Here is a 26352-nt window from a genome sequence, read left to right as displayed (position 1 = left end):
TGCATCACAAAAGGAATAGGAGGGTGAGTAAGGCCTTTGAGAAATCGATTGACAACCGGGGACTTGAAAAGAGAGGGCTGATCAGACAGCCTAAGAAAGGCTGAAAGAGCAGAAAGGTAGCCCTTGATAGTGCCCAGAGCAGAGCCCTGCTGGGCCAAAGAGAGAAGGAACAATAGGACCTCACAAAGAGGGGCAGCAAGAGGATCTACAGCTTTTGCTGTGCACCATGCCACAAATTCTTTCCACCGACAGGCGTATACCGTTTTAGTGGAGGGACGCCTGGCTGCTAGAATCACATTACAGACTTCAGGAGGCAAGTCAAATGGAATCAGCCGTCGCCGGTCAATCTCCACGCAAGGAGGTGGAGGCTGGACACCTTCGGGTGGAGGACCGTCCCCTGTTGCTGCGACAGGAGATCCTTCCGAAGAGGCAGTCGGATCGGGGAAACCACGCTCATACTGAGTAGCTCGGGATACAAAAATCTTCGAGTCCAGTCCGGTGCCACAAGAATGACTTGGGCCCAGTCGCGTCTGATCTTCTTCAGCACTCTGGGCAGAATTGGTATAGGCGGAAAGGCGTACAATAGACTGCAACTCCACTCGCGGCGAAAAGCATCTCCGAGCGAGTGCCGCCTTCGAAACTCCAACGCGCAGAACCGCTGACATTTCGCGTTCTCTTCAGTGGCGAATAGATCTAACCAAGGTTCTCCCGGTGCTGAAAGAGACCTTGTGCCACCTCTGAGTGAAAACGCCATTCGTGATCCAACATGCACCTGCGGCTGAGTTTGTCTGCCCTGGCATTCAGGGTACCTGCCAGGAAATGCCTCCTGACATAGGGTCCACAGCGCCCGGCTTGTTTCAGTACCACATGGCGGTGGTGTTGTCTGTGAACACCTGCCCTACTCTCCCCTTGACAGAGGGAAGGAATGCTTTCAGCGCAAGTAGGATCGCCCTGAGCTCCAAAAGGTTGATATGGCGCTTGGACTCTGCCGGAGACCAGGGGCCTCTGATCTCCGCCTCTCTCATGTGGCCTCCCCATCCCAGGTGGGATGCGTCCGTCACTACTGTGTGCTCCGGTTGGGGAAGGGAGAGGGATCTGCCTCTGACCCAACGCAGGTCCGTGAGCCACAACTGCAAGTCCTGCGCAGTGCCCTCCGAGATCTGGACGTAGTCGGACAGGTTTCCTTGATGCTGCGTCCACAGGAACTTCAGGTCCCACTGCAGAGCCCGCATATGCCATCTGGCATGATAGATAAGCAAGATGCAGGAGGCCCAGCAGCCTCAGGGTCTTCCTGACCAAAACCCAGGACCAGGGCTGAAAGATCGGAATCATAGCCCGCATGTCCCGGACTCGCTGTTCGTGAGGATAGACCCGAAACTGCGCCGTATCCAGAACCGCTCCGATGAAGAGGAGCTTCTGAGAGGGAATCAGGTGCGACTTCTGCACTTTGATGGAAAACCCCAGCAAATGCAGGAGGTCGGCCGTAGTCTGGAGGAGGAAGACCACTGCCTGGTGCGAGACCGCCTTCAACAGCCAGTCGTCGAGATAGGGGAAGACTGAGACCCCTGATCTGTGCAGATGAGCTGCAACCACCGCCATAACTTTTGTGAACACCCGAGGGGCGCTGGTAAGGCCGAAAGGGAGCACGGTGAACTGAAAGTGCTCGTGGCCCACCGTGACCGTAGGTAACGCCAGTGGGCTGGCAGGATGGGGATATGAAAATAAGCATCCTGCAAGTCCAACACTACCAGCCAGTCTTGCGTGTCTAGGGCAGACAAGACCTGAGCAAGCGTGAGCATCTTGAGCTTCTCCTTCTGGAGGACGCGATTGACGTTCCGGAGGTCTAAGATTGTCCTTCTTTGGAACCAAGAAGTAGTGGGAATAACAACCACGACCTACTTCTGGTGTCGGAACGCGCTCGATGGCCCCTTTGGCTAAGAGGGCCGCAACTTCTTGCTGGAGAAGTGACAAGTGATCCCCCGACATGCGGTGGTACTGAGGTGGCATGGCTGGAGGGGTAGACTCGAAGGGGAGGGAGTCGCCCCTTTGGACTAATTTGTAGAACCCACCTGTCCCAGGTGATGGGGCACCAGTGGGGAAGGTGATGGAGAATCCTGCCACCCACTGGCATCTGGTTGGCCTGAAACACCGGACTAGGAAGGTTTTGAGGCGACGGCGGCAGGGGCGGTGGTGGATTGACCCGCCCGCTGTCCTCGGGACTCACCACGACGGGTCCCACATCCACGGCTGCGCTGAGACTGCAGCTGCGCAGGCCTGCGGGTCTGAAAGGAATGCATTTGGGCACCTCGACCCTGACCTCGAAAGGAGCGAAAAGCAGATCCCGAGGGAGTACGCATGGTGGCGAGACCCAAGGACTGGGCCGTAGCCCGAGAGTCCTTAAAGCGCTCCAGGGTGCTATCCGCCTTGTCACCAAAGAGGCGTGTGCCATCAAAGGGCATGTCCAACAAAGTGTTCTGGACATCCCCGGAGAAGCCTGTAGTTCTGAGCCAAGCGTAACAACGGAGCGCCACCGTTGTGGAAAGTGCCCTGTCGAGAGAATCGGCCGTATCAAGCCCACAACGGATAGTAAATTTTGCAGCATCTCTCCCTTCGGTAATGGCCTGGGAGAGCACCGCCCACGCTTCCACAGGGCACTGAGGCAGCACCTGTGCCACGGTGTAAGACACAGAATGTGAATAGCGGCCCAACAGGCGCGCAGTATACACCGCTCTCAACCCGGAACTGGCAGAAGTGAAAATCTTTTTCCCAAACTGCTCCAGTTTCTTAGATTCCTTGTCCGAAGGAGCAGAAGAGAATGCGCTCGGCGAGGCAGAAGCCTGGACAACCAGACTGAGGTGTCGGGTGTTGTGTGAGAAAGCTGGGGTCGCCCGGCGATGGCGGCATGCCACACCCTTATCTACAGGAACCCCTGAGTTAGGTTTGTTCCAGGTGCTCAACAGCATGTCAGTAAGCGCTTCGTTGAAGGGCAGCAGCGGTTCCGCGGAGAAGGACGCTGGTTGCAGCACCTCGGTCAGGAGATTGGTCCTGATAGGCAAAGAAGGGATCTCGAGGTTAAGAGCCTCAGCCGCCCTACGCAACACCACTGAAAAAGTCTCAACCTCCTCCGTAGCCACGGAAGAAGGGGACAGTGTACCAGGGTGTCGAGAGAGATCCAGATCCACTGAACCCTCCATGTCACCTTCCCATTTAGGCTCATCCTCGCATTGAGCTGCAAGAGGGTCTTCAGACCCCTCCCAGTACTCCCCTTCATCCACCGGTTGTTGAAGAGGCCGGCAAGGACGAGGTGCCCGGGGAAATGGGACAAACTCCGAACCAAGAAATGGAATAGGGGGGGGGTAAGAGACCAATCCTGGTTCAGCGCCGTCCGGCGTCAGTGGCGGCGCCGGAGCCGGTGCCGCCGCAGGGTATGGTGCTGGCGTAGCCGAGGCCCAAGGCGGCAGCACGGGGGCAAATCCACCCAACGGGTCCGCGGGGCCCGAAGGCGCTGCGGAGGGACCCGATTTGTCAAACAAACGGCGCAAGGCCGACACGAACGCCTGCACCTCGTCCGAAGTTGTGTGCGGGCCTGGAAAGGGTGGGTAGGCCACAGGCAACAACGGAGGCTCCATCGGAGCCGCGGGGAGTGACTGCCCGCCCACTCAACCGCGTCCCGCGAACGGTGAGGGGTAGAGGAAGAGCGACGTCGCTTCTTTTACTTTTTATGGCGTCGTGACTTACCTGGCCCCGATTCCAACGAGTGATGGTGATGGCTCCGCGACCGGTCCCTTGACCTCCCACGGGAGCGGGACCTCGATCGGTGCAGAACCGATTGCCGGACCTCCAACAACTTTCGGGAACGCTCCCGCAAAGCTTTCGGAGCCATGACCCGACAATCGGGGCACGCCTTGGGGTCATGGGCGTGCCCCAAGCAGAAGAGAGACACATTGTGCAGGTCCACTACTGACATGTTCCGACGGCAGGCCCTACAGGACTTAATCCCAGGCATCCCTACTGCACCAGGAGTCGAGTACTCGACAAAACAAGAGAAACAAGTTCTCAGAAACCAAGTTAAAACTTTTAACTAGGGGTACCGCTCTCTCTCGGATCTGCGCTGCTGGCCCGGAAAAAGAAAGAACGGACGTCAGCGCGCTTGGGCGCTTCTAAGTAGCTCCGATGACGTCATCTCGGCGGCTACGACGCCAGCGACGTACGCGGAGCCGTACAACGACGCCTACCGACGCGCTGGGGTACTGCTGACGAAAACTTTCCGGATCAAGTCTGACACCTGGGGATATTCTAAGGTAAGGAATCTATCACTAACGTGTCTCTTTCAGACAGTATCAATTCCTGTGTAGGTCTGTACCTTCCATTTATAACTACATGCTTACTCTGCAACAAACTGTGTATAAAAGGCCCATGGTTTCTGTATACCATGTACTACCTCCTAAAGCGCCCGAGGGTGTTGTATTGATGTAGTCCCACTCATGAGTGATTATTAAACTTGTTATTTTGAATTCCAGCTTAAGTGTCAATCTCTTCTTTCTTAGTCTAAGGACCCGTGGACAAACTTAAGGGTGAACTCTGCACCGGTATGCCCCTGAAAAGGCACATTTCCACACAGATGCCTAAAACTTACCCGTTCCCATCTACGCCCTAAGTCTGGGAGGTCCCCCAGAGGCACCGCGGACATGCCTGCCAACAGAAAGATCAATGATTTGTTGCGGCTGAATCTCAGTCCACAGACCTCCCCGAACCTATACAGGTGACGCAGCAGTTCGGGGATGGCTACCTGGGGGCATACCAAATAAAAGAGCGCATCATCTGCGTATAAGGAGATAATAGGATTTGTGTCTCCCAACCGGAGCCCCCACTGGTCTAATTCTGCTCTTACCTGCACCGCCAGCGGTTCAGTGGCTAAGGCGAATAATAGGAGCGAGAGCGGACACCCCTGGCGGGTGCCTTGTCCCAGCGCCTACTCAGAGTGATGCCCCCCCAGTCTCACCCGAGCACACTGTTCACTTTACTATGTTTGGACCCACCGGCGGAATTACCATTACTACTCAATTTCCATATGTTCCCAGCCTTCATTCTACGTACTTGCAATTCCACACATCGAGTTAAATGATTATACAATGCCTCCCTGAGGGAGCGGGATCCCCTTGATGACCCATCCTAAAAAAATGGGCCGCAGTGCTGGGGGTCCCTCTGTCCTAGGATGCCTGGAAGTTTTGCTGTACACTAACAGGACGCTTGACGGCAAACTGTAACCTCCGCATCATACATTTCAAGTATCTCCACCAGCTATACTACACCCCTCTCCAATTGCGTTGTTTTGGACTTAGGGAGAATGTGCGCTGTGCGGACAGGAGGACGCGGACTTCGTGTCACGGGTGTGCTCACAGAAGTAGTGCTTGAAGATGTGGTGTGTGCGCCGGATGTTTGCCTCTTAGGGTGGGTACAGGGACTAAAGCCGTGCAATCGGAGACTGGTAGCTATCTCCACTCTCTTTGCCAAGCGGGGGATTGCGCAATGCTGGGGGGCTAAAACTCTCCCCACAGTGAAAAATGGATGCGTGAATTGCTATATTGTAGGGATCAATTGGGAATCTATGCAGAGGAGCTGCCGGAGGCCTCGAGACCCGAGGATTTTTGGGCCCCGTTAACAGGGTACTTACTCAGCAATCCAGATTTGTTATAGATGGTCAAACTGACTGCCTCTTCAGAATGACGGGATTGGGAGGCCTTTTAGTGGGCTGCCTTGGTATATGGGTCACTTAATACGTCAGGTTCAGGAAACTCAATAGTGCCGGGTTCTGGGGTGGGGGGGTTGCTTCTCAGTTGGGTATTGGCTTTAATGTAAAAAATACTTGTATTGTATATTTCTTGTCAATGACCTGCTAAGTCCTGCTGGGGCTTTATATCCTGCTGTTACACGCTGTGCAATAAAAAGAAATAAAAATCTAAAAAAAATCCAGTTAAATGCTTCATACTATGGATCCACTCTGCAGATAAAATCCTTTTGAACATTCTCAGAAAAAGCCTGTTCATTTTGAAGCTAGGGATTCCTCAGTTGTTGCCAATGGTGCTAAAACTTGGAATAATCTTCATTTGGTTCTCTATGCTCCTTTTCCTCTTCCCATATTCCAGAACAAATACAAGATTTCTCCTTTTATCCTTTGATTTATAGGCACGCTTAGTCTCTATTCCTGTTATGTACTCCAATAGCACTAAGTAACTCTTGGGTAGGTGTGCTCATAAATACAATATAACCTTACATGGGGAAACCATTAATGGCTTGGTAATAGTTATAGCATTGCCTGACTTTCTGTGGGATTCTGGGACTTTGACAATGTCATGAATTAATATGTACTGCTATTATGAACTTTAGAACAATGTACATCAATATGGCATTCCATGTATTTGTTTAATAAAAGCTTTAAGATGTTAGTATGCCTTCTTAATTTAGGCTTATACCTTTCCTTAGTGTTAGTAACATAATGCTCCTGTTGCCTAATGTCAGAAATTAACATGTGCTCATTTGTGCCACTGAAAAAAAACAAGCTGTACATTTAAAAGAAAAATGTTTGTGTGTGTCTATCCATGTTGATGTAACACTGCAGAACTAATGTTTGGCTAGCAACAACAAAGCTTTGAAAAGATACAGATACTCACGGCACTAGGATAATGAAATTCAAACTTCACGAAAGCATCTAAATCATTTGTAGCAACACCTGCAAAATAAAAGTACACAAACATGATTAAATGGGAAATCTAAGGAATACATTGTGTATATCCCCTGAGGTCACACTGGATGTAGAATAATATTTTAGATCCATATAGAGAGAACTGGGGCAAATACATCTGAAAGAACATTAAAAGTATTCTGCGGCTAAGTAAAATACATTAGGCTTTTCACTGGTGCATTGCATTGTAGAATTTGGTACTGCACCCTGTGTGCATTCACCAGGCAAATGAAGCTCTATCAAATGTTCTGAACAAGAGCACAATGACTTGCAATCATGCAGCAGCTATATTGTGGTTGTGCCATGCGCCCAAACCAACAATGTTGATACAATGAAGAGGGAAGACTACCACAGGAGCATCACACTTAAGACTCCCACATCACATTGACTTCCCTCTTAAATAATCCCTCCTCATGGTCCCCCTCTGAACAACTACACAAACATCTTCCGCCACCACCATTCAACCCCATCTACTGATCTACCACTCCCATAACTCCACTACCAACTTAAATGACTGCACAAGCATGCCCCAGCACTGCACTATCACTGCCAAGCCCCTCACTGTCACTGTTTTTCTACCACTACCACACTGTATTATCACCGGCTAGAATCCCAGCATGAGCGCCAACATCAAAATGACGCTACAGAGCACAGCACACCTGGACTAAATTCACACACCTCTGCATAGCAACATCCTTCACCGTCTTATCACCAATGCATTATCAACCCCCAACACTGCACTACAATCTCTGGTAACCCAACATTACATCCTTGCAATGGTGTTCGCGCCACCTCAATGCCCTACATCACCAAGCAAATGAACTTCAAACCCATTTGAATCACTATCTCTCTACGACTTACAGCACCCCACTCCACTATCATTAGTACAGCATCACTCTACCAGCCAATAACATTACATTACCACTCCACTTAATGCACTACTACCACCACCACTGCACTACCACACCACTTCATTGCTGTGCTGCATTATTACTCTCATACTATAGCATTACTACTCTCCTGCAATATAATTGTATTCCAGGACCATTTCCTCACCCATGTCACCATACTACCATCAATCAGTGCTAGTCACCCTCCTCTCACTATCTAACCACAATACCATTTTCCCATACAACCTTACAGTACCACCTCACCTGAAAGTCATGCTAACTCATGTAATAGCTGCGCTACAACCTCCTCTACTGCACCACAATCCCAACAACGAAACGAACAAGTTACTTACCTTCGGTAACGATGTATCTGTAAGACACATTAGTTAGTTAGATTCCTCACCTTAGAATATCCCCAGGCGTCAGACTGGATCCGGAAGATTTTTCGTCAGCAATACCCCTTGCGCGTCGCTAGGCGTCGTCTGCAGCTCCGCGTCCGTCGTCGTGCGCCGGAATGACGTCGTCGGAGTACTTAGACGCCGCCCTCGCGCGCTGACGTCAGTTCTTGTACATAGCTTTCCGCGCCAGGAACGCAGAGCCATGCAAAGACCGACACTGGTGCCAAAAATAAAATCTAGGGGCCTGAAAAGGATAACCTTACCCTAGATGTCAGTTCGCAGAACGGGTAGGATGGGTGGGTCGGTGAGGAATCTAACTAACTAATGTTTCTTACAGTTACATCGTTACCGAAGGTAAGTAACTTGTTCATCTGAAAGAAACACGTTAGTTAGATTCCTCACCTTAGAATAAATACCCAAGCAATACCATCCCCGGTGGTGGGTCTGCGAACCAAGATCACACCAGAAAGTCCTGGAGGACAGAACGGCCAAAGAAGCCATCCCTCCGGACTTGGCTGTCAAGGCAATAATGCCTGGCAAACGTGTGTAGCGAAGCCCACGTCGCCTGACAGATGTCCTGCAAAGGGACACCCCGTCCCAAAGCAGTAGTAGCCGCTGTGGCCCGAGAAGAATGGGCGCGCAGCCCAACAGGAGGGTCCTTTTTTGCCAAGGAATAACAAATTTTGATGCACAAAACGACCCACCGAGAGATGGTCCGTTTGTGCACAGCTTTCCGCTTCTTAGCACCCACGTATCCAACGAAAAGTTGGTCGTCCACCCGGAACTGCTTTGTGCGGTCCAGATAAAAGGAGAGCGCACGTTTTGGGTCCAGACGGTGGAGCCTCTCTTCCTCTTTGGAAGGATGCGGAGGCGGAAAGAAGGTGGGCAAGGTGACAGACTGCCCAAGATGAAAGGGGGTCACCACTTTCGGAAGAAAGGAGGGACGAGGCCGAAGGACAACCTTGTCCGGATGAACAGAGAGAAAAGGAGGCTTTGAGGATAAAGCCTGGAGCTCACTCACCCGTCTAGCCGAGGTGATGGCTACTAGAAAAGCAGTCTTAAGCGTCAGCAGACGAAGAGGACAATTATGAAGAGGCTCAAAGGGAGCGCACATTAGAAATGTGAGAACAAGATTCAAGTCCCACTGAGGCATTACAAAAGGGACAGGAGGGAACGTGTGAGTAATGCCTTTTAGAAAGCGTGTAACTACAGGGGACTTGAAAAGAGAAGGCTGATCAGGAAGCCGTAAGAAGGCAGAGATGGCAGCAAGATAACCTTTCAAGGTGCCCAGGGCAGAGCCCTGCCGGGCCAAAGAAAGAAGAAAGAGGAGAACCTCAGAAAGAGGGGCGGAAAGGGGATCCACAGCCTTTGCTGTGCACCATGCCACAAATTTGTTCCACCGGCAGGCGTATACCGTCTTTGTGGAGGGACGCCTGGCTGCCAGAATGATATCACAGACTTCAGGAGGCAAGTCAAATGGCATCAACTGCCGCCGCTCAATCTCCACGCATGGAGGTGGAGGCTGGACATGTTCGGGTGGAGGACCGTCCCCTGCTGCTGCGACAGAAGATCCTCCCGAAGGGGCAGACGTATCGGAGGATCGGTCAACATACTGAGTAGCTCGGGATACCAGTACCTTCGTGCCCAATCCGGGGCCACCAAGATGACTTGGGCCCGGTCGCGCCTGATCTTCTTCAGCACTCTGGGCAGAAGTGGTATAGGCGGAAAGGCGTACAACAGACCGCAACTCCACTCGTGACGAAAAGCGTCGCCGAGCGAGTGCCGCCTTCGAAATTCCAACGCGCAGAACTGCTGACATTGCGCGTTCTCTTCGGTGGCGAATAGATCTAACCAAGGCTCTCCCCACTGCTGAAAGAGACCGTGCGCCACTTCGGAGTTCAGACGCCATTCGTGATCCATCATGCACCGGCGGCTGAGTTCGTCTGCTCTGGCGTTCAGAGAGCCCGCCAGATGTTGAACCACTAGGGTGACGCCCCTGGTGTTCCAGCCACGTCCAGAGGCGCAGAGCCTCCTGACAAAGGGTCCACGACCCCACCCCGCCCTGTTTGTTGCAATACCACATGGCGGTGGTGTTGTCCGTGAACACCTGCACGATACTTCCCCTGACTGAGGGAAGGAAGGCTTTCAGTGCAAGTCGGATCGCTCTCAACTCCAACAGGTTGATGTGGAGACGAGACTCCGCCGGAGGCCAGAGGCCTCTGATCTCCGCCTCTCCCATATGGCCACCCCATCCCAGGAGGGACGCATCCGTCACTACGACATGCTCCGGTTGGGGAAGAGAGAGGCTCTTGCCCTTGACCCAATCGCGGTCCGTGAGCCACCACTGCAACTGCTGTGCAGTGCCCTCCGAGATCAAGACATGGTCGGACAGGTTGCCGTGATGCTGGCCCCACTGAAACATCAGGTCCCACTGCAGAGCCTGCATGCGCCGCCTGGCGTGATGCACTAGTAGGATACAGGAGGCCATCAGCCCCAGAAGCCGCAACACTAGCCTGACCGAATCCCAGGATAGAGGCCGAAAGATGGGAATCAGGGCCTGAATATCCCGGACCCGCTGTTCCGGTGGATAGACCCGGAACTGCGCTGAATCGAGAACCGCTCCGATGAAGAGGAGCTTCTGAGAGGGACTCAGGTGTGACTTCGGCACGTTGATGGAAAATCCCAGCAAATGCAGGAGATCCGCCGTAGTCTGGAGGTGGGAGACGACTGTCTGGGGCGAGCCCGCCTTCAACAACCAGTCGTCGAGATAGGGGAAGACTGGAACCCCTGATCTGCGCAGATGAGCTGCGACCACCGCCATCACTTTCGTGAACACCTGAGGGGCACTGGTGAGGCCGAAGGGGAGCACGGTAAACTGAAAGTGCTCTTGGCCCACCGTGAACCGCAGGTAACGCCGGTGGGCCGGCAGGACGGGGATGTGGAAATATGCGTCCTGCAAGTCCAACGCTACCATCCAGTCTCCAGGGTCTAGGGCAGCTAGAACCTGAGCCAAAGTTAACATCTTGAACCTTTCCTTCCGGAGGAAGGCATTGACGTTCCGGAGGTCCAAGATAGGGCGTAGGCCCCCTTTGCCCTTCTTGGGAACCAGAAAGTAGTGGGAATAACAACCACGACCTACTTCTGGGCTCGGAACGCGCTCGACGGCCCCCTTGGCCAAGAGGGCCGAAACCTCCTCGTGGGGAAGATTCAAATGATCCCCCGACATACGGTGGTGCTGCGGTGGCATGGCTGGAGGGGTCGTCTCGAAGGGGAGGGAGTAGCCCCTTCGGACGATTTGCAGCACCCACCTGTCCGATGTGATGGACCGCCAGTGGAGCAGGTGATGGTGAACTCTGCCGCCCACTGGTGTGGAATGGGCCTGAAAGCTCGGACTAGGAAGGCTTTGAGGCGGATGCTGCCGGGGTGGATGTGGGCTGACCGCGTCGTCCTCCAGAACCGCCTCGGCGGAAACCACGTCCGCGACCGCGCGCAGGTTGGTTCTGCGGCTGGTGGCTAGGCGTACGTGAGGAGGCACCCCTTCCTTGGCCACGAAAGGGGCGAAAGGCGGAAGTTTGCGACCGTGGGGCCGAGAGGCCCAAGGACTTGGCCGTAGCCCGGGAGTCCTTAAAGCGATTCAGCGCACTGTCCGCTTTCTCGCCGAAAAGGCGAGTGCCATCAAAGGGCATGTCCATGAGGGTGCTCTGGACATCGCCCGAAAAGGACGTGGACCGCAGCCAGGCGTGACGTCTAAGCGCCACTGAGGTAGAAATCGCCCTACCCAGCGAGTCCGTAGTCTCAAGCCCACATCGAATAGCATGTCGCGCTGCATCCCTCCCATCGGCCAGAGCCTGGGTAAGTCGTGTCTGGACCTCCTCCGGACACAGGGGCAGCACGTCCTCCACCGTATCCCACAGAGAGTGGGAATAATGGTCCAAGAGACAGGCGGTGTTCAAAGACCGCAGGCCCAAACTAAGGGAGGAGAACAGCTTTTTGCCGAACTGTTCCAGTCTCTTGGAATCCCGGTCCGGCGGAGCGGTCGGGAAGGAGGATTGGGAGGTAGAGGCCTGGATAACCAGGCTCTCGGGGGTAGGGTGTTGGGACAGAAAACTGGGGTCGCCCGGAGCAGGGCGGTGGCGCCTGGCGACGTTCCTGTCCACAGGAGGAACTGTGGAGGGCTTGGACCAGGTGCCCTGCAGAACGTCAGTGAGGGCCTCATTGAACGGCAGCAGAGGCTCAGTGGCGCTTGCTGCAGACTGAAGCACCTCAGTGAGGACGTTGGTCCTCACAGCCACGGCAGGTAGCTCGAGCCCAAGGGCTGCGGCCGCCTTGCGCAGCACCACAGAGAAAGCAGCTCCCTCCTCCGAAGCCACAGTCGGAGGAGAGATGAATCCAGTGTCTGGAGAGGTATCCAGACCACTGGCCTCCCCCAGTTCATCTGCCCAGTCCTGTGACAGTTGAGCCTGAACGGCCATAGGATCCTCGGATCCCTCCCATTCGCCCCCATCATCCGATTCCTGGTATGCAGGAGGAAGGATCGGAGCCGGGCGATAGACATAATGTGTCTCCAGCGGCGCCGAACGCGGCGTCCATCGACGCCGGGCCCGGAGCGGGGCTGAACTGGGGCTCGACGCCGAGCGGAGTCGGCGTCGAAGGTGGTACCGGTGCCGGCGGAGGAGGCGTGACGAGGTCGACCGGCGTCAGCGGGGACTCGGGAACGGGTCCCTCGGGCACTTGCGGCGTCAAGGCCGGAGCCGTCGACGGCGCCGGGGCCGGAGCCGCCGGCAGGCAAGGTTGCCCAGTCGGGTCCGCGGGGCCCGAAGGCGCGCCAGCGGGCGTCGACGGCGGAGCCAGGTTCCTCATGGCCGAGAGGAAGGCACTGACTTCCGCTGGCGTCGCATCAGTCCCAGGGACCGGCGGGTATGGGGACTTGCGCGGCGCCTGCGGCTCCGCTGGAGCTGCGGGGTGGAACCACCCTGACCCTCGGCCGAGTCGCGTGACCGGCGAGGGGAGTCCGAAGAGCGGTGTCGCCTCTTGGACTTCTTGGAGTGCTTCGACTTACCCGAAGACTTGGAGCTAGACGAGTGATGATGACGTCGGCTGCGGCTCCGCGACCGATCCTTGGACCTCCTCCTGGACCGGGATCGAGAGGGGCGCGGAGCCGAGTGGCGAAGCTCGAGAAGCTTACGGGACCGCTCCCGTCTAGCCTTCGAGGTCAGGGCCTTGCAGTCGGAACACGACTCCGCGTCGTGGTCGAGGCCCAAGCAGTAAAGGCACCGGCGGTGATGGTCCGTAACCGACATCAAGCGGTTGCAGTCAGCACAGGCTTTAAAACCAGGCATCCTACCGGCACCGGAGTCGAGACAAGATCAAAAAGGATCGAAAAAAGTTAGTCAAAAAGTGACTAAAGGGGTAGCTCTCCCGGATCTGCGCTTACTGGCGCGGAAAAAAGAAGAACTGACGTCAGCGCGCGAGGGCGGCGTCTAAGTACTCCGACGACGTCATTCCGGCGCACAACGCCGACGACGGACGCGGAGCCGCAGATGACGCCTAGCGACGCGCAAGGGGTATTGCTGACGAAAAATCTTCCGAATCCAGTCTGACGCCTGGGGATATTCTAAGGTGAGGAATCTAACTAACGTGTTTCTTTCAGATTATCTAGTTACAGCACTGCCAGTCTAAGAACTATGATCCCATTCTAACATAATAAAACTACATTGGCACTCCCAGCACAGCTGTACCATGGCCTATACGCCACTATAAATCTGAAAACCATACTAATACTCCATCTCCACCCATCAATCACAGATGGACTGCACAAAAACAGTAAACACACCCACTACTTCCCTCAGCACCATCCTACCACTCCGCACACCTATACCACCTATCACAGCATTGCATGCTAAATCACTACTCTCCACTAAAACAGTGCCACCACTCAATAACACACCCAAAACTACAGCATTGCCATGCCAGCCCTATACCACTGTACTTCCAAAGCTCACCATTTCATTACGATCCCACAGTTTCAGTTTATTTTTATTAAGTGCACAGTTAATTGAAACTTTTGCACCAAGGGGTAGTTTTTAAAAATGTTAATCACAATAATATCAAGAAAGAATAGTTTTAGAAAAAGATAACGCATTAAAGTGCTAAAGTGTTGACAGTAAAAAACCTTTGTCCTAAGTGCCACTGTTTAAAACGTTTCCATAAAAATAATATAAAAAGGAATGTTTATAGAAAGAGCTAAAGTGTTGAAGTCTTGTCAGGCTACATTTCCTTTCTATAGGCCGCAGCTACTGTCCATTGTACTATTCCTGGCAGCTGCTGTTCGCTGTTACATCAGTGACGCAATATGTTCAATCTAAAGTTACAAATTCTGTGCTAGTCAGGACTTCCTGTGTGCTTGAAATTTTCTGGTCGAGCCTAACCAGGTATTTCGTAAGCCAGCAAAAATTGCTGGCCTGCAGCAGCGAAAGACCTCTCTGGTTCCAAATCGGTCACAGTATGCTTTTTTGATCTTTCATGCTGGCTTTACAAATGCATATCTGATGAACCAGTGTCTCAGAGACTAACCCACAAAGCTGGCACAGCCCAGTCTTGTCTGCACGCTTCCATGGGGACAGACGTAAATATGATGCAGACAGCCCATTCGGTACTTTATAAAAGCTGCTTTGAGCTATGCTTTAATGGCTCTGCACAGGTATGACTGAGGTATTAGATTAGTGTAGAATTACAGTGTAAACCAGGCATGCGGTCTCTTAGCGAAGATCTCTTTATGTACAAGCAGGAAGTGGACCTTATCGCATTGACGGCCAACTCTCCAGAGGCGAGGAAATATTACTTGGAGTTCAATCTGAAGGAGTAATTATTAGACTGACCTGGGTGCCAAGATATCCAGTCAGTAAGTGAGGGAAGGAAGCGCCAACCTTGGAGGAGCAGCTGATCAAGGAGGGGACAGTTGTAAATGACCCTAGCATAGGATTCCTCCAACAGAAACTCGCCAAGCAGCTGCCCCATAGGAACTGCGGCACTGCCAGACTGGACAGTGCAATCTTCTTCATGTATCGCCATTGCAGCTACCACAGCACCCGGAGCTGTGTGCCAGAGTGCTAGGTCTGACCGAAGCGGCGGTAAGCACCTGCTGGTGGGCTGTGTGCCACACAAGTGGACTGCATGACTTCCACACTGTCAAAGTGTGCCACTGGGTCGGGACATGAGAGGTGCCCCCGTGGTGCCTGGTCAAGAATCAAGGCCATCGCCTTGAAGGCAGTGCATTCTAAAGACAGCACCCGGCAACTGCCACGCCAAAGAACTATCACCTGTGGCTGTGACCAAGTAGAAACACTAAGTACTCACCGATGTGCCTGAGTGAAAAGCACCATGAGCAGAGCTTTACCACCAGCTGCCCAGAGAGGGTAACTGACAGAAGCCTCTGCCCGTGTAGCAATCCTCCAAGCGATGCACTGCGCAGCCGAATGCTGTGCATCTCCCTTGAGGACAGCTGTGTGCTGCCTGGAAAGACCCTGCTACCAGTGAGGTCCTACTTCTGCTATAGAGCAAACGCAGATAGACACTGCTCCTGCGAACTAAGTGAGAGATTAAAAGGACCTAGGCCCAAGACACTGAGTGCGAAGATAAACAGAAGTTGGGCACGAGCTATAGCAATAGGCAGTACCTCGAACTCTGGACCTGGGGGTGACCCACAGAAAGGAGGGGGGACCCACGAGGGACAGTTAGAGGGACAGCTGAGCTAGCCGGAAAAGCCTCTGAAATCAAAAAGACTCACACAGGTAACTCCGGGATCCTTCTATTATTATATGCGTAGTAGAATTCTATGTTTTCTGTGTAATAAAGTACTTATCTTTTATATAGAGAAGTACTGGCTGGACACTGATCTTATCATGCTGCTGAATGGTTTGGTGTCGATTACTGAGCATGAGTACACCCAAAATAATCTCCCTGAGAAGCCTGTGACTGCTCTCCCTTGATACCACTGAGAGTCAACACTGGAAAGGGTTGTACTTGGCCAACTTTACAGCGCCTTGGGAGAGCTGAGGTAAAAGGTCCAAACTCCCATTAGCCCCATCCTTCCTTCTGGCCTCCTGAACAGGGTCTAACACACAGGCCTTAAGCTGTGCGCATCGGGGGCTGGTCATAGAGCCAATTCTTCTGCCAGGCACAGCACCCAACCTTCTGCAGGCAGCCAATCCCCACTGTGCAACAGTCCCCTTTTGCTTTTTTGTATCCCAGAGTGCCTGCTTTCCCCGTGTGATCGCGCTCCCCTTGCCTTCTGTATCCCTGAGTGCCTGCTTTCCCCGTTGTGATCGCGCTCCCTTTGCTTTTTGTATCCCTGAGTGCCTGCTGCCCCTAGTGCCCCCGCCGTCCCCCTCCGTCCTTCCGCCGCTTTTTGTCGTTTTTTTTCTCGCTTTTCCGGCTTTTGTACCCCTTCTAGGTACTTTTCCGCTTTTTCGGGCCTCCTCGAGGCCCTTCGCCGCTTTTCCCGCTCTTTTTCCCCCCTACCTGCCCGCCTCCCAGCTGTCCCCGCCTCCCCGGCTACCCCTTATATGGCGGCCGCTGCGAGGCCGCGCAGCGGACGCGCGAAGCGGGCGCGCCGCAGGCGCGCCTAAGGCAAGCCCGTCTGCGCCCGTCCGCGCCTGGACCGCACCCAGAACCCGAACCTCTGGCCCCCGCGCCCCCCGCCTGACCTACGACTCCGCCTTCCTCGCCAACCTCAACCCTGGCCGCACGCCGGGCTGCTACTGCGCCACCCCGAAACGTACCCACGGACCCTTCACCTGCAGCAACTGCCGCTTCACCTGCCTCCGAACCCACTCCGCTCCCGCCAAGAACTACTCCCCCGGAAACAACCTCCACTGCATCCTGGTCAACACCCGATCCGTCCACAGGCACGCCATCGAACTGTGGAACCTCATCAACTCTACGAACCCGGACATCGCCTTCCTCACCGAGACCTGGATGAACCCCTCCTCGGCACCCGACATCGCCATAGCCATCCCCGACGGCTACAAAATCATCCGGAAAGACTGCACCAACCGCATCGGAGGAGGCATCGCCATCGCACACAAAAACTCCATCCGCATCTCGACCGACACCGACAACTCACTCCCCGACGCCGAACACCTCCACTTCATGATCCACAGCGACCCCAAAACCACCCTCAGAGGCACCCTCATGTACAGACCACCAGGACCTCGCACCAAGTTCAGCCAAGACATCGCAGACTTCGTCAACCCCCACGCACTCTCATCCACCGACTACATCCTCCTAGGAGACCTCAACTTTCACCTGGAGAACCTCACCGACAACAACACCACCGCCTTACTGGACAACCTCGCCAACCTGGGACTGAATCAGCTAGTCAACACCCCCACCCACGACGCCGGACACACGCTCTTCCCCATCTTCTCCTCCAGCAAACACATCACCTTCAGCCACACCACCGAACTCACCTGGTCGGACCACAGCTGCGTCCACTTCATCTTCAAGAAGACCACCGTGCCCCACCACACCCAGCAACCACCAAGAAGACACTGGAATCGTATCACCACGGAACAGCTCGCATCAACCCTCTCCCAGAACCAACCCACCAGCACCACCGACCCCAACGTAGCCGCCAACAACCTCACAAACTGGATCTCCGACTGCGCCAACCTCCTAGCCCCCCTGAAGACTCAAGCCAGCACCAACAACCACAAGAAAAACTCCTGGTTCACCCCCGACCTCAAGAACTCCAAGAAAGAATGCCGCGCCCGCGAGAAGACGTGGCGCCTTAACCAGACCGAAGAGAACATGTCAGCTCTCAAGGACGCCACCCGCCAACACCACCAACACCTCCGCGCCGCACGAAAAACAGCCTACCGGAACAGACTTGACAACAACGCCCACAACAGCAAGGAACTATTTGGCATCGTCAAAGAGCTCTCCAACCCGGAAGCAGAAAACAACTCCATCCCTCCCTCACAGGACCTCTGCGACTCCCTCGCAACCTTCTTCCACCACAAGATCACCGACATATACAACAGCTTCCCGACCGCCGACACGAGCCCCCCTCCGGAACTCGCCACCGACACCACCACCATCCTCACCTGGAACCCTACCACCACCGAGGAGACCACCCGCATAATGAACTCGATCCACTCCGGATCCCCATCGAACCCCTGCCCGCACCACATCTACAACAAGGCCGACGACATCATCGCACCGCACCTCCGAGACGTCATCAACGCCTCCCTCACCGCCGCCACCTTCCCGGAGAGCTGGAAACACGCAGAGCTCAACGCCCTCTTAAAGAAACCTACAGCAGACCCCACCGAACTCAAAATCTTCCGGCCCATCTCTCTCCTGCCGTTCCCCGCCAAAGTGATTGAGAAAATCGTCAACGCTCAACTCACCAACGCCCTGGAAACCAACGACTCCCTCGACCCCACACAGTTCGGTTTCAGGGCCAACCACAGCACCGAAACCGCCCTGATAGCAGCAACGGACGACATCAGAGCCCTGACCGACAAGGGAGAGACCGTGGCCCTCATACTCCTGGACCTCTCTGCAGCCTTCGACACGGTCTGCCACCGCACCCTGATACGCCGCCTCAGCAACGCCGGCATCAGAAGCAAGGCCCTGGAATGGATCGTCTCCTTCCTCTCCGGAAGGACTCAGAGAGTCCGCCTTCCCCCCTTCAGATCCACAGCCACGGAGATCATCTGCGGCGTACCTCAAGGATCCTCCCTCAGCCCCACTCTCTTCAACGTCTACATGACCCCCCTGGCGAACATCGCACGCAAACACGGACTCGACCTTATATCATACGCCGACGACACCCAGCTCATCTTATCCCTCACTAACAACCCCACATCAGCTAGGACCAGACTACATGAAGGAATGAAGGAAGTGGCGAACTGGATGACAGACAGCCGTCTGAAACTGAACACAGACAAAACGGAGGTCCTCATCCTCGGCCCCACTCCCACCGCATGGGATGACTCCTGGTGGCCCCCCGCCCTAGGCAGCACTCCCCAACCCACCGACCACGCGCGCAACCTCGGCTTCATCCTGGACTCTTCCCTCACCATGACCAGACAGGTGAACTCGGTGACCTCGGCATGTTTCAACACCCTCCGCATGCTCCGCAAGATCTTCCGCTGGATCCCCACCGACACCAGGAAGACCGTCACCCACGCCCCTCGTCACCAGCCGCTTGGACTACGGAAACACCCTGTACGCCGGCATCACCACCAAGCTGCAGAGGAAACTCCAACGGATCCAGAACGCTGCCGCAAGACTCATCCTGGACATCCCTCGCCACCACCACATCTCCGGACACCTGAAAAAACTCCATTGGCTACCCGTCAACAAGCGGATCACCTTCCGACTACTCACCCACGCACACAAAGCCCTTCACAACCTCGGACCCAAACTCATCAACAACCGCGTCTCCTTCTACACTCCCCCGCGCACTCTGCGCTCCACCGGACAGGCCCTGGCAGCCGTACCCCGCATCCGCAAAGCCACCGCCGGAGGAAGATCCTTCTCTTTTCTAGCAGCGAAGACCTGGAACTCTCTGCCCAGCCACCTTCGCGCCATACCTGACCACCTCTCCTTCAGAAGGCAGCTCAAGACCTGGCTCTTCGAGCACTGACCCCCCCCCCCCCCCCCCCCAGCGCCTTGAGACCCTTGATGGGTGAGTAGCGCGCTTTATAAATGCGATTGATTGATTGATTGATTGATTTGTGCTGAGCCTAGCTTTGTGTCAAACACACTCTGCAATCAAATGAGTCACACCTAGCAGGTGTCGGCCACAATGAGGGACTGGTTAATGGCTACACACAACCCAACCCGCTACGAGTAGCCAATAATTTAACTGAAACATTTTTTGTTTTTCACTACTTAATTTGACATTTTTTTCTGTTCCTATATGGAACCTTGTTTTCCCCTCAACCCATTTTATTTAGGTCCCACTTCATAAACTTGAGATCACTTATTGATTTTGTTTGGATGAACAGATTACTATTTTGCAGTTATGCAATATATTGTAAATATTTTCTGACATGAATCTGACTCTTCTACATTGCGTTGAGGCCATAATAGCTTGTTCTGTTTGTGCTTCTGGACCCCTTTCTTTCCATTTCTCCACATGAAAATTAATTTGGATGCATGGATCGGGCTGTTTTATCACCCATGTGGTTCCAAATGAGAATTTGCAGACTGCCAAGTGTGCAAGTCATTTTGCAAGCATTTACTTTTTTTTAAACTGCAATGATTTAAATTTTTTCATGAGTTACTCCTTGGGTGCATGCTGAGCTGACATTAAAGTTGTAGGTATTTCTATGACTTCTATATCTTCCTCTTCATGGATAGAAGTTTAGTGGAGCTGTCTAAGCCTTCTGTGTCCTGAGTCTACTCTGTCTCTGGTCTTGTGATATTCTGCTACTTCCCTACCTAACTCTCCAGACTGCCTACCACCCTTTACAGATATAGTTTTATAAGTAACTCTCTCTCTAACTAGAGTTGCACCACTATTATTATGCAGCACATCTGTAGCATGCTGCCAGATGGCTGACAGAGTCTGATAATTGGGAGAAACGACTATTGGGGTCCTTGGTGGTGGGTTGATATTTTGCCGAGGTGCTGATGCACGGGGGCAGGTTGAAGCAAGTTGTTTTGTATCTAATTAAAGCCATGGTAGAGATCTGAGAGATGGTGATCCAGAGGGTACTCTGTAGAGCCTCCTTTAGCAGGGAGCTGCGGTTGTGGGACCTTGTCCCTTTCCGAAGTAGAGACACAACCTTAATAACCTTCCAAGGCAGTCAGGACTCCTTCGGGATTGGACTAGCCCACTTTATACACTATGCGCTAAACTGGAAAGCGTTGCAAGGGAGGTGTGGATTGATTTCTCTTGTTTGCTGGATGTGGTGGTTAGACCAAGGGGTCGTAAAATCCCATACAAATTGCCCAACTTGCCCTCATTCTGGAGAAATGGCGCATAAACATCGGATGGCTTTGCACTAGTGGCTCGCTGGTGGTTCAATGGTTGAAGGACCTCATTGAATGTGTCCTGTACTGTATATTTCTTTGTTTGCTTTTTCCTTTGACTCATAGAAACTAATAAAATACAGTTTAAAAAATATTCGGTCACACAATCTTAATAGGAGAATATCAGACCATAGTTCACCGAAGGCCCCAGTGGGGCAGAAGGTGGGATGCGGGTACTGGAGAATTGCAGGCCATGGCAATGGAAGATCCTTAATTCGGGGAAATATAATGGAATGAGAATCACCACTGCTTTGGAAACAGATGGTGGGAGTGCGACTGGCTACTTGGTAGAATGGAAGGCCTTCAAGGTGATTATAGGGGGCCACTGGATTACAACATTACAATGGGAACTAGGACGTGAAATATATTCCTAGAAGAAAAACAATTAAAGGACACAGCACTGATATTTAACCATGGTCTGGAGACATAGAAAGAACTGACAAGTGTTTGATTATCTGAGATGCTAGACTATCAGGTTCATCTTGAAAAGATACATTCTGCTGGGGATAAGGATGGAAGACTGTTTCTTTGGCTGAGTACGTGATTACAAGTGTTTGAAATGGCAATGGGGTAGTGGTATACATGCAGCAGAACATGGACCAGATGCTTTTTAAATGTTATTTTGCATGTTATACAGGGAAGGATGAGGTGGCTGACCGAATGATAGACAACTACCTGGATATGGCAGGCTAAGTGCCTCTTCCTCCAGAGCTGAAGAGCGACTAGAAGGCCCAATGACAATTGAAGAAGTGCCCACCGAGCTGGGAAAAGGAATGACTCCCACAGCTAATGGGTTTGATTTTACCCTTATAGAGTAGAGAAGCCTTGATAATCTCCATGCCAAAACCTGGCGACAACACACATTTGGGCATACTAATGCTATCTATCGACCTTAAGAGTCTCAATAAAATTTTTGCAAATCTTCCACTATTTCCTTCAGTGACCCATGTGGATCAAGGCAGATTTGGACCCGGGCACACCTTTCCTAATGAAAGGCATTCCCATGTACTTATAATTGCACTCTCTTTGGCCCCTCGCCATCAGTGACCACTGTAGATTTGAAGAAAACATCTAATATGGATATATTTTGCAGTATTAGAGATGCTGGGTTTGAGAGAGACTATTGTGAAATGGAGTTTGCTATTTACAGTAAGTCAACAGCAAGGCTTTGCCTGGGCGTGTTACACTGAGCCACTATCAGGTCGAGAGGGCATTGGACAGAGGTATGTGCTTTACCTACTGATATTTGTCTTAGCTATGGAACACCTTGCCAATGTATTGCTGCCCAAGAATACAGAGAGAGGCATAATCAGATCAAGTGCAAGCAATATTGTTTCTTTGTGTGCTCACAATCTACTCAACACAGGCTCGGTTATTTAGGGGTGTAACATTACCATGCTGTTTCAGACATTGTTTTTTTTGTTTAACTTTCTTTTTATTATTATCATTATACTTGCATTTTACATTGTATTTGAAGACAACTGCGATTAATACAATTCGGATCTTAGTTGTACATAAACAATGCACTCATGACATTCCACATGTTGGTCATCATCTGTTATGGACCTCATGTATTAACAATTGGCTTGACAGCGTAGCGTAGCGTACCTTTTTAAATTATGAGTGGCTTAATTAAAACATAACATGTAACATTTTACCCTACACCTGGAGCAATGCTGTTTCGGACATTGTTGATGGTAAAAATGGAAAATCTCTGGAGGCTTTGAGGGATAATGTTGCTTTCTAGGGAACTGTGCCTTTGTTAATAACGGGTTGGATAGCACTCACAAAATGGTGGTATTGCCACTGCTACTAAACAATTTTATCACTTAGAAGATTCAATTATTTAGCATATTCTATGAAGAACTGGATCTCATTCTCCTCTCATTAATTTGAAGCTCTGAAGAGATGTATGATGGATCTATGCGGGCTCCGACTACCCATTATTTTTGGAGACCTAGGAGTTACTGATTATAAACGATTGCTTGGCAGTCCAACTTCAGTGGGTGCCAAGTAGGTTTATGATACCCCTTCATAGAAGGCAGTTTATGTTTTGTAGGATTTCCCAAAAGGTGGCATAATGAATCTGTTCCTGAGGACAGAGGGCTCACAAGGTAAACTGACCCAGTTGCAAAAATAATATAGGTATTATTGGGGTAGATGTTTGGGAAGAACATCCACGACAACAGGAAACGTCTCCAACAATCCTATCCCCAGCTTGTGTGGCCTACATCAGCAAGATTACAAAAACAATATAGAGATTCAGTTTCTGTAACCTATTGAACCTCAGTTGGTCCATGTCCTATATTTTTATCACTGAAGAAGTGGTAGAGAGGTCAGTCATTCTGAAACCTGATGCCTTTTAGTACTCTTTCCTTGTCTCAAGAATATACAAATCAGTACTAAACTTGCAGACCTAAGCTTGGTGCTCTCTAAAAGAGACATTGCAAGGGCTAGCAATCTGCTTCAGTGGTCAAGTGCTTGGAAAATGAGGTGCCACACTTGGAGGAGTTAAGAGAGCATAGTACTTTGCAAGGAAAGTAAATGAGGTGAATGGCGTTTATGTGGCACAAAACTTGCATGATTTGCTACAGACAATTATTAAGAAGCAAATAATTAATGTCTATCCAGATATAGATTCAGGGCATGCTGAGCAACAGTAAGTTCTGACCTGACATGTCACAATTTCACTACATTTGTGGTGACGCCCTACTCCCAAAACTTGCAGAGAACTGGGTAATAATGCTAGGGGGAGGGCAAAGTGAAATGGTTCACCAAGAACATAACTTGCCTAAACATCGTAGTGTAAAGAAGATACACAATCTTTGACAGATAGATGTTCAGTGGGAAGCTCCTTAACCACTGGTAGATCAATATTAAAAGATAGATAGCATTGAATCACTGAGCTGTAGTATTACTGATACCAGCAACGAGATCCACCAAGGTTACATTGTTTTGAGTTTCCTGTTATTTCATTTCAGTTTTATGTTGAAACAAATTAAAAGGGGGAGGGGGCTAAAGACATACAGGGTGGCCCCATCCAGTCCACTGTCGAGACAACCCCCAGGAAACTGGGCACATCCAGGAAACAAGCTGTTCACATTAGGTTAAGATGAATCACAAATGCAAAGATGAGGTCTAGGACTACTTGGAGGGTCATCCACTTGTGGGCTTGTGAGGTATTATTGATCTCCACAACACAAAAACTAACAGAAACAAGAGTTGTTGCAGCGTCCACTTTCACAGAGCTACAGCCAATACTTTGAGCTGTGAGGAATGGGTGCTCTCTTATTTTATAAAATAGAAGATGGCAGTGTGGACCATCACCACTCTGGATCTCAACACTGTTGGAAAGCCTACTTGATAGCATGTGCTGGACATATCAAGCAACCCTTAGAGCAGATACTTTGTTTCAATCAACAAAATACTCCATCTAGCATCACTGGATGCTAAAGCTTTCCCTTCTTTATCCTTTTTTATTTTGTAAGTCATCCTTGGGTGTTTGAGTTACTTCTTCAGGTTACAGTAATTCAAAACCAATAGTATATTTTCTTTTCACCAATAAGAATCACATTTTCCTATGATGTGCATTAAAACTTTATAGGGTTTCTATGCCTGTTTTAAGTACAACTGCCCTGTTACAAAGCACCCATTCTCTTCAATTAAATTTGCATGCAATGGTAAATTTATTTTTACATTTAAAAATTCTATTCCAAGTATATGACAGCCATGCTAAGCCGGTATATTTTTGCACCAATTTGCCAAGGCCTACTGCAGACAAATTGGCTTGGCAGATGGTTGCTTTCTGGGAGTTCCTGGCACCCACCAATGGACTCGTCCTCTGACTCCTATCATCAACGCCAATGTATTCAATGACCTATAAGTGTACCCCCCTCCCCCCGCCCCCGAGTAAAGGAAACATCACTGCTGCATGATGGGTCAACATTCTATTGAGAAAAGGAAAAAAAGATGAATCGGTTACACAGAGAAGGCCTTTTCCATGCGGAGTGTAGGAGAGTAGGGTCTGCTTCCTATGTTCACCCCCACTTTTTGCTTTTGCTTCACTGGTTTTCGACTTAGATGTGGCTGTGGGCCTGCTAATCAGACCCACAGCCCAGCTGTTCTCTCTCTAAATTCATGCTATGTACTTTAGGTACATAACCCAATTGGTAAGGATCACCTTATAGGGCCCTGTACAGTGTACATTAGGTACCCAGGGCATGGGTGTACCCTAGGCCTACCAGGGGCTGCAGCATGTATTATGCCACCCCTGGCTGGCCTTCCATCATGACACAACTGGCTGATCACTCAGCTGGGGCAAGCTCGTGTACTCACCCCTTGCTTAGGTATAGTATTCCTATACCTACCTTATATATAGACACATGGGTAACCTTTCAGTCACTCCTATGGCAGGCCTTAACAATCCTGAAGGCAGAGTGCTTGGTAACATGTGAGATGGTGCTCTAGCATGAGCTGAGCCTGTCTGCAGCTTTCGGAACCATGTCCTTATAGCTGTTCTATGATATCGCCTACCATATACTCTTAAAGTGTCTTATAATCCTCGCGGTTATGGTAACTATGGTTTGGCTTTATCAAAACATGTTGTGTAAGGTGTCTAACACTTTGGAATACTACCCCTACACCATTTCTGGCGATGAGGATAGTATTCCCCCCTTCTAGAGGGAGAAGACATGTTGAAGACCTACTACCCGGTTAAAGTTAACCAGAGCCCCAGCATCACAAAATGGATGCTGCTGCCACAGACACAAATCTGACCTCCTGCTGCTGGGAGTCCTTCCAGCGAGGGAGGCTTGGAGAATAGGTTTCCTGCCTTGGGAGGTGCTAGCACCACCCTAGACAGGGTTTAGTGTATTGGGGCAGGAAGGGATGAAAGAAACGAGACACTGCCTGGGGCACACAAGGTGTCCCATGCATAGTCCGGTTCAAACCGGTGCTGGGGCACTCCAGCCCCAGTCCTGGCACGAAACTGGACAAAGTGAAGGGGGTGTAACCACCCCCCTCCCTGGCCCCACCCATAGGAGGGACCTAGCAGGTAACCCAGCCCCCCAGATTAGTATTAGAGTGGGAGCTGAGTCCCTAGGACTTTGGATTATCCTGAACTGAAACAAGACACGAAACTCTGGACCTTCGACATTCGAACAAGAAGACTGAAGAATCTCCCTTGTGGCCAAGGAGTGACCACCGTGTGCAAACAGGCACCAACAAGTGACCTGCCGTTTGCTTTGCCCAAGTTCTACGAGGAACCGACTGC

The 26352-nt window shown here is 51.6% G+C and overlaps 1 protein-coding gene across 1 annotated transcript in view; it reads right to left on the bottom strand.

Moving 5' to 3' along the window:
• CC2D1B (coiled-coil and C2 domain containing 1B) overlaps positions 1-26352 on the bottom strand; it is a 654195-nt gene that overhangs the window by 163278 nt on the left and 464565 nt on the right. The window contains exon 20 of the mRNA XM_085602619.1: positions 6672-6730. Coding sequence (XP_085458745.1) covers positions 6672-6730 — 59 coding nt within the window. The remainder of the gene's footprint in view (positions 1-6671; positions 6731-26352) is intronic.

The sequence above is a fragment of the Triturus cristatus genome, chromosome 4_2, assembly GCF_964204655.1.
Source record: "Triturus cristatus chromosome 4_2, aTriCri1.1, whole genome shotgun sequence".
Lineage (NCBI taxonomy): Eukaryota > Metazoa > Chordata > Amphibia > Caudata > Salamandridae > Triturus > Triturus cristatus.
Note: the sequence above shows the minus strand (reverse complement) of the source record. Positions and strands in the feature narration are given on the sequence as shown.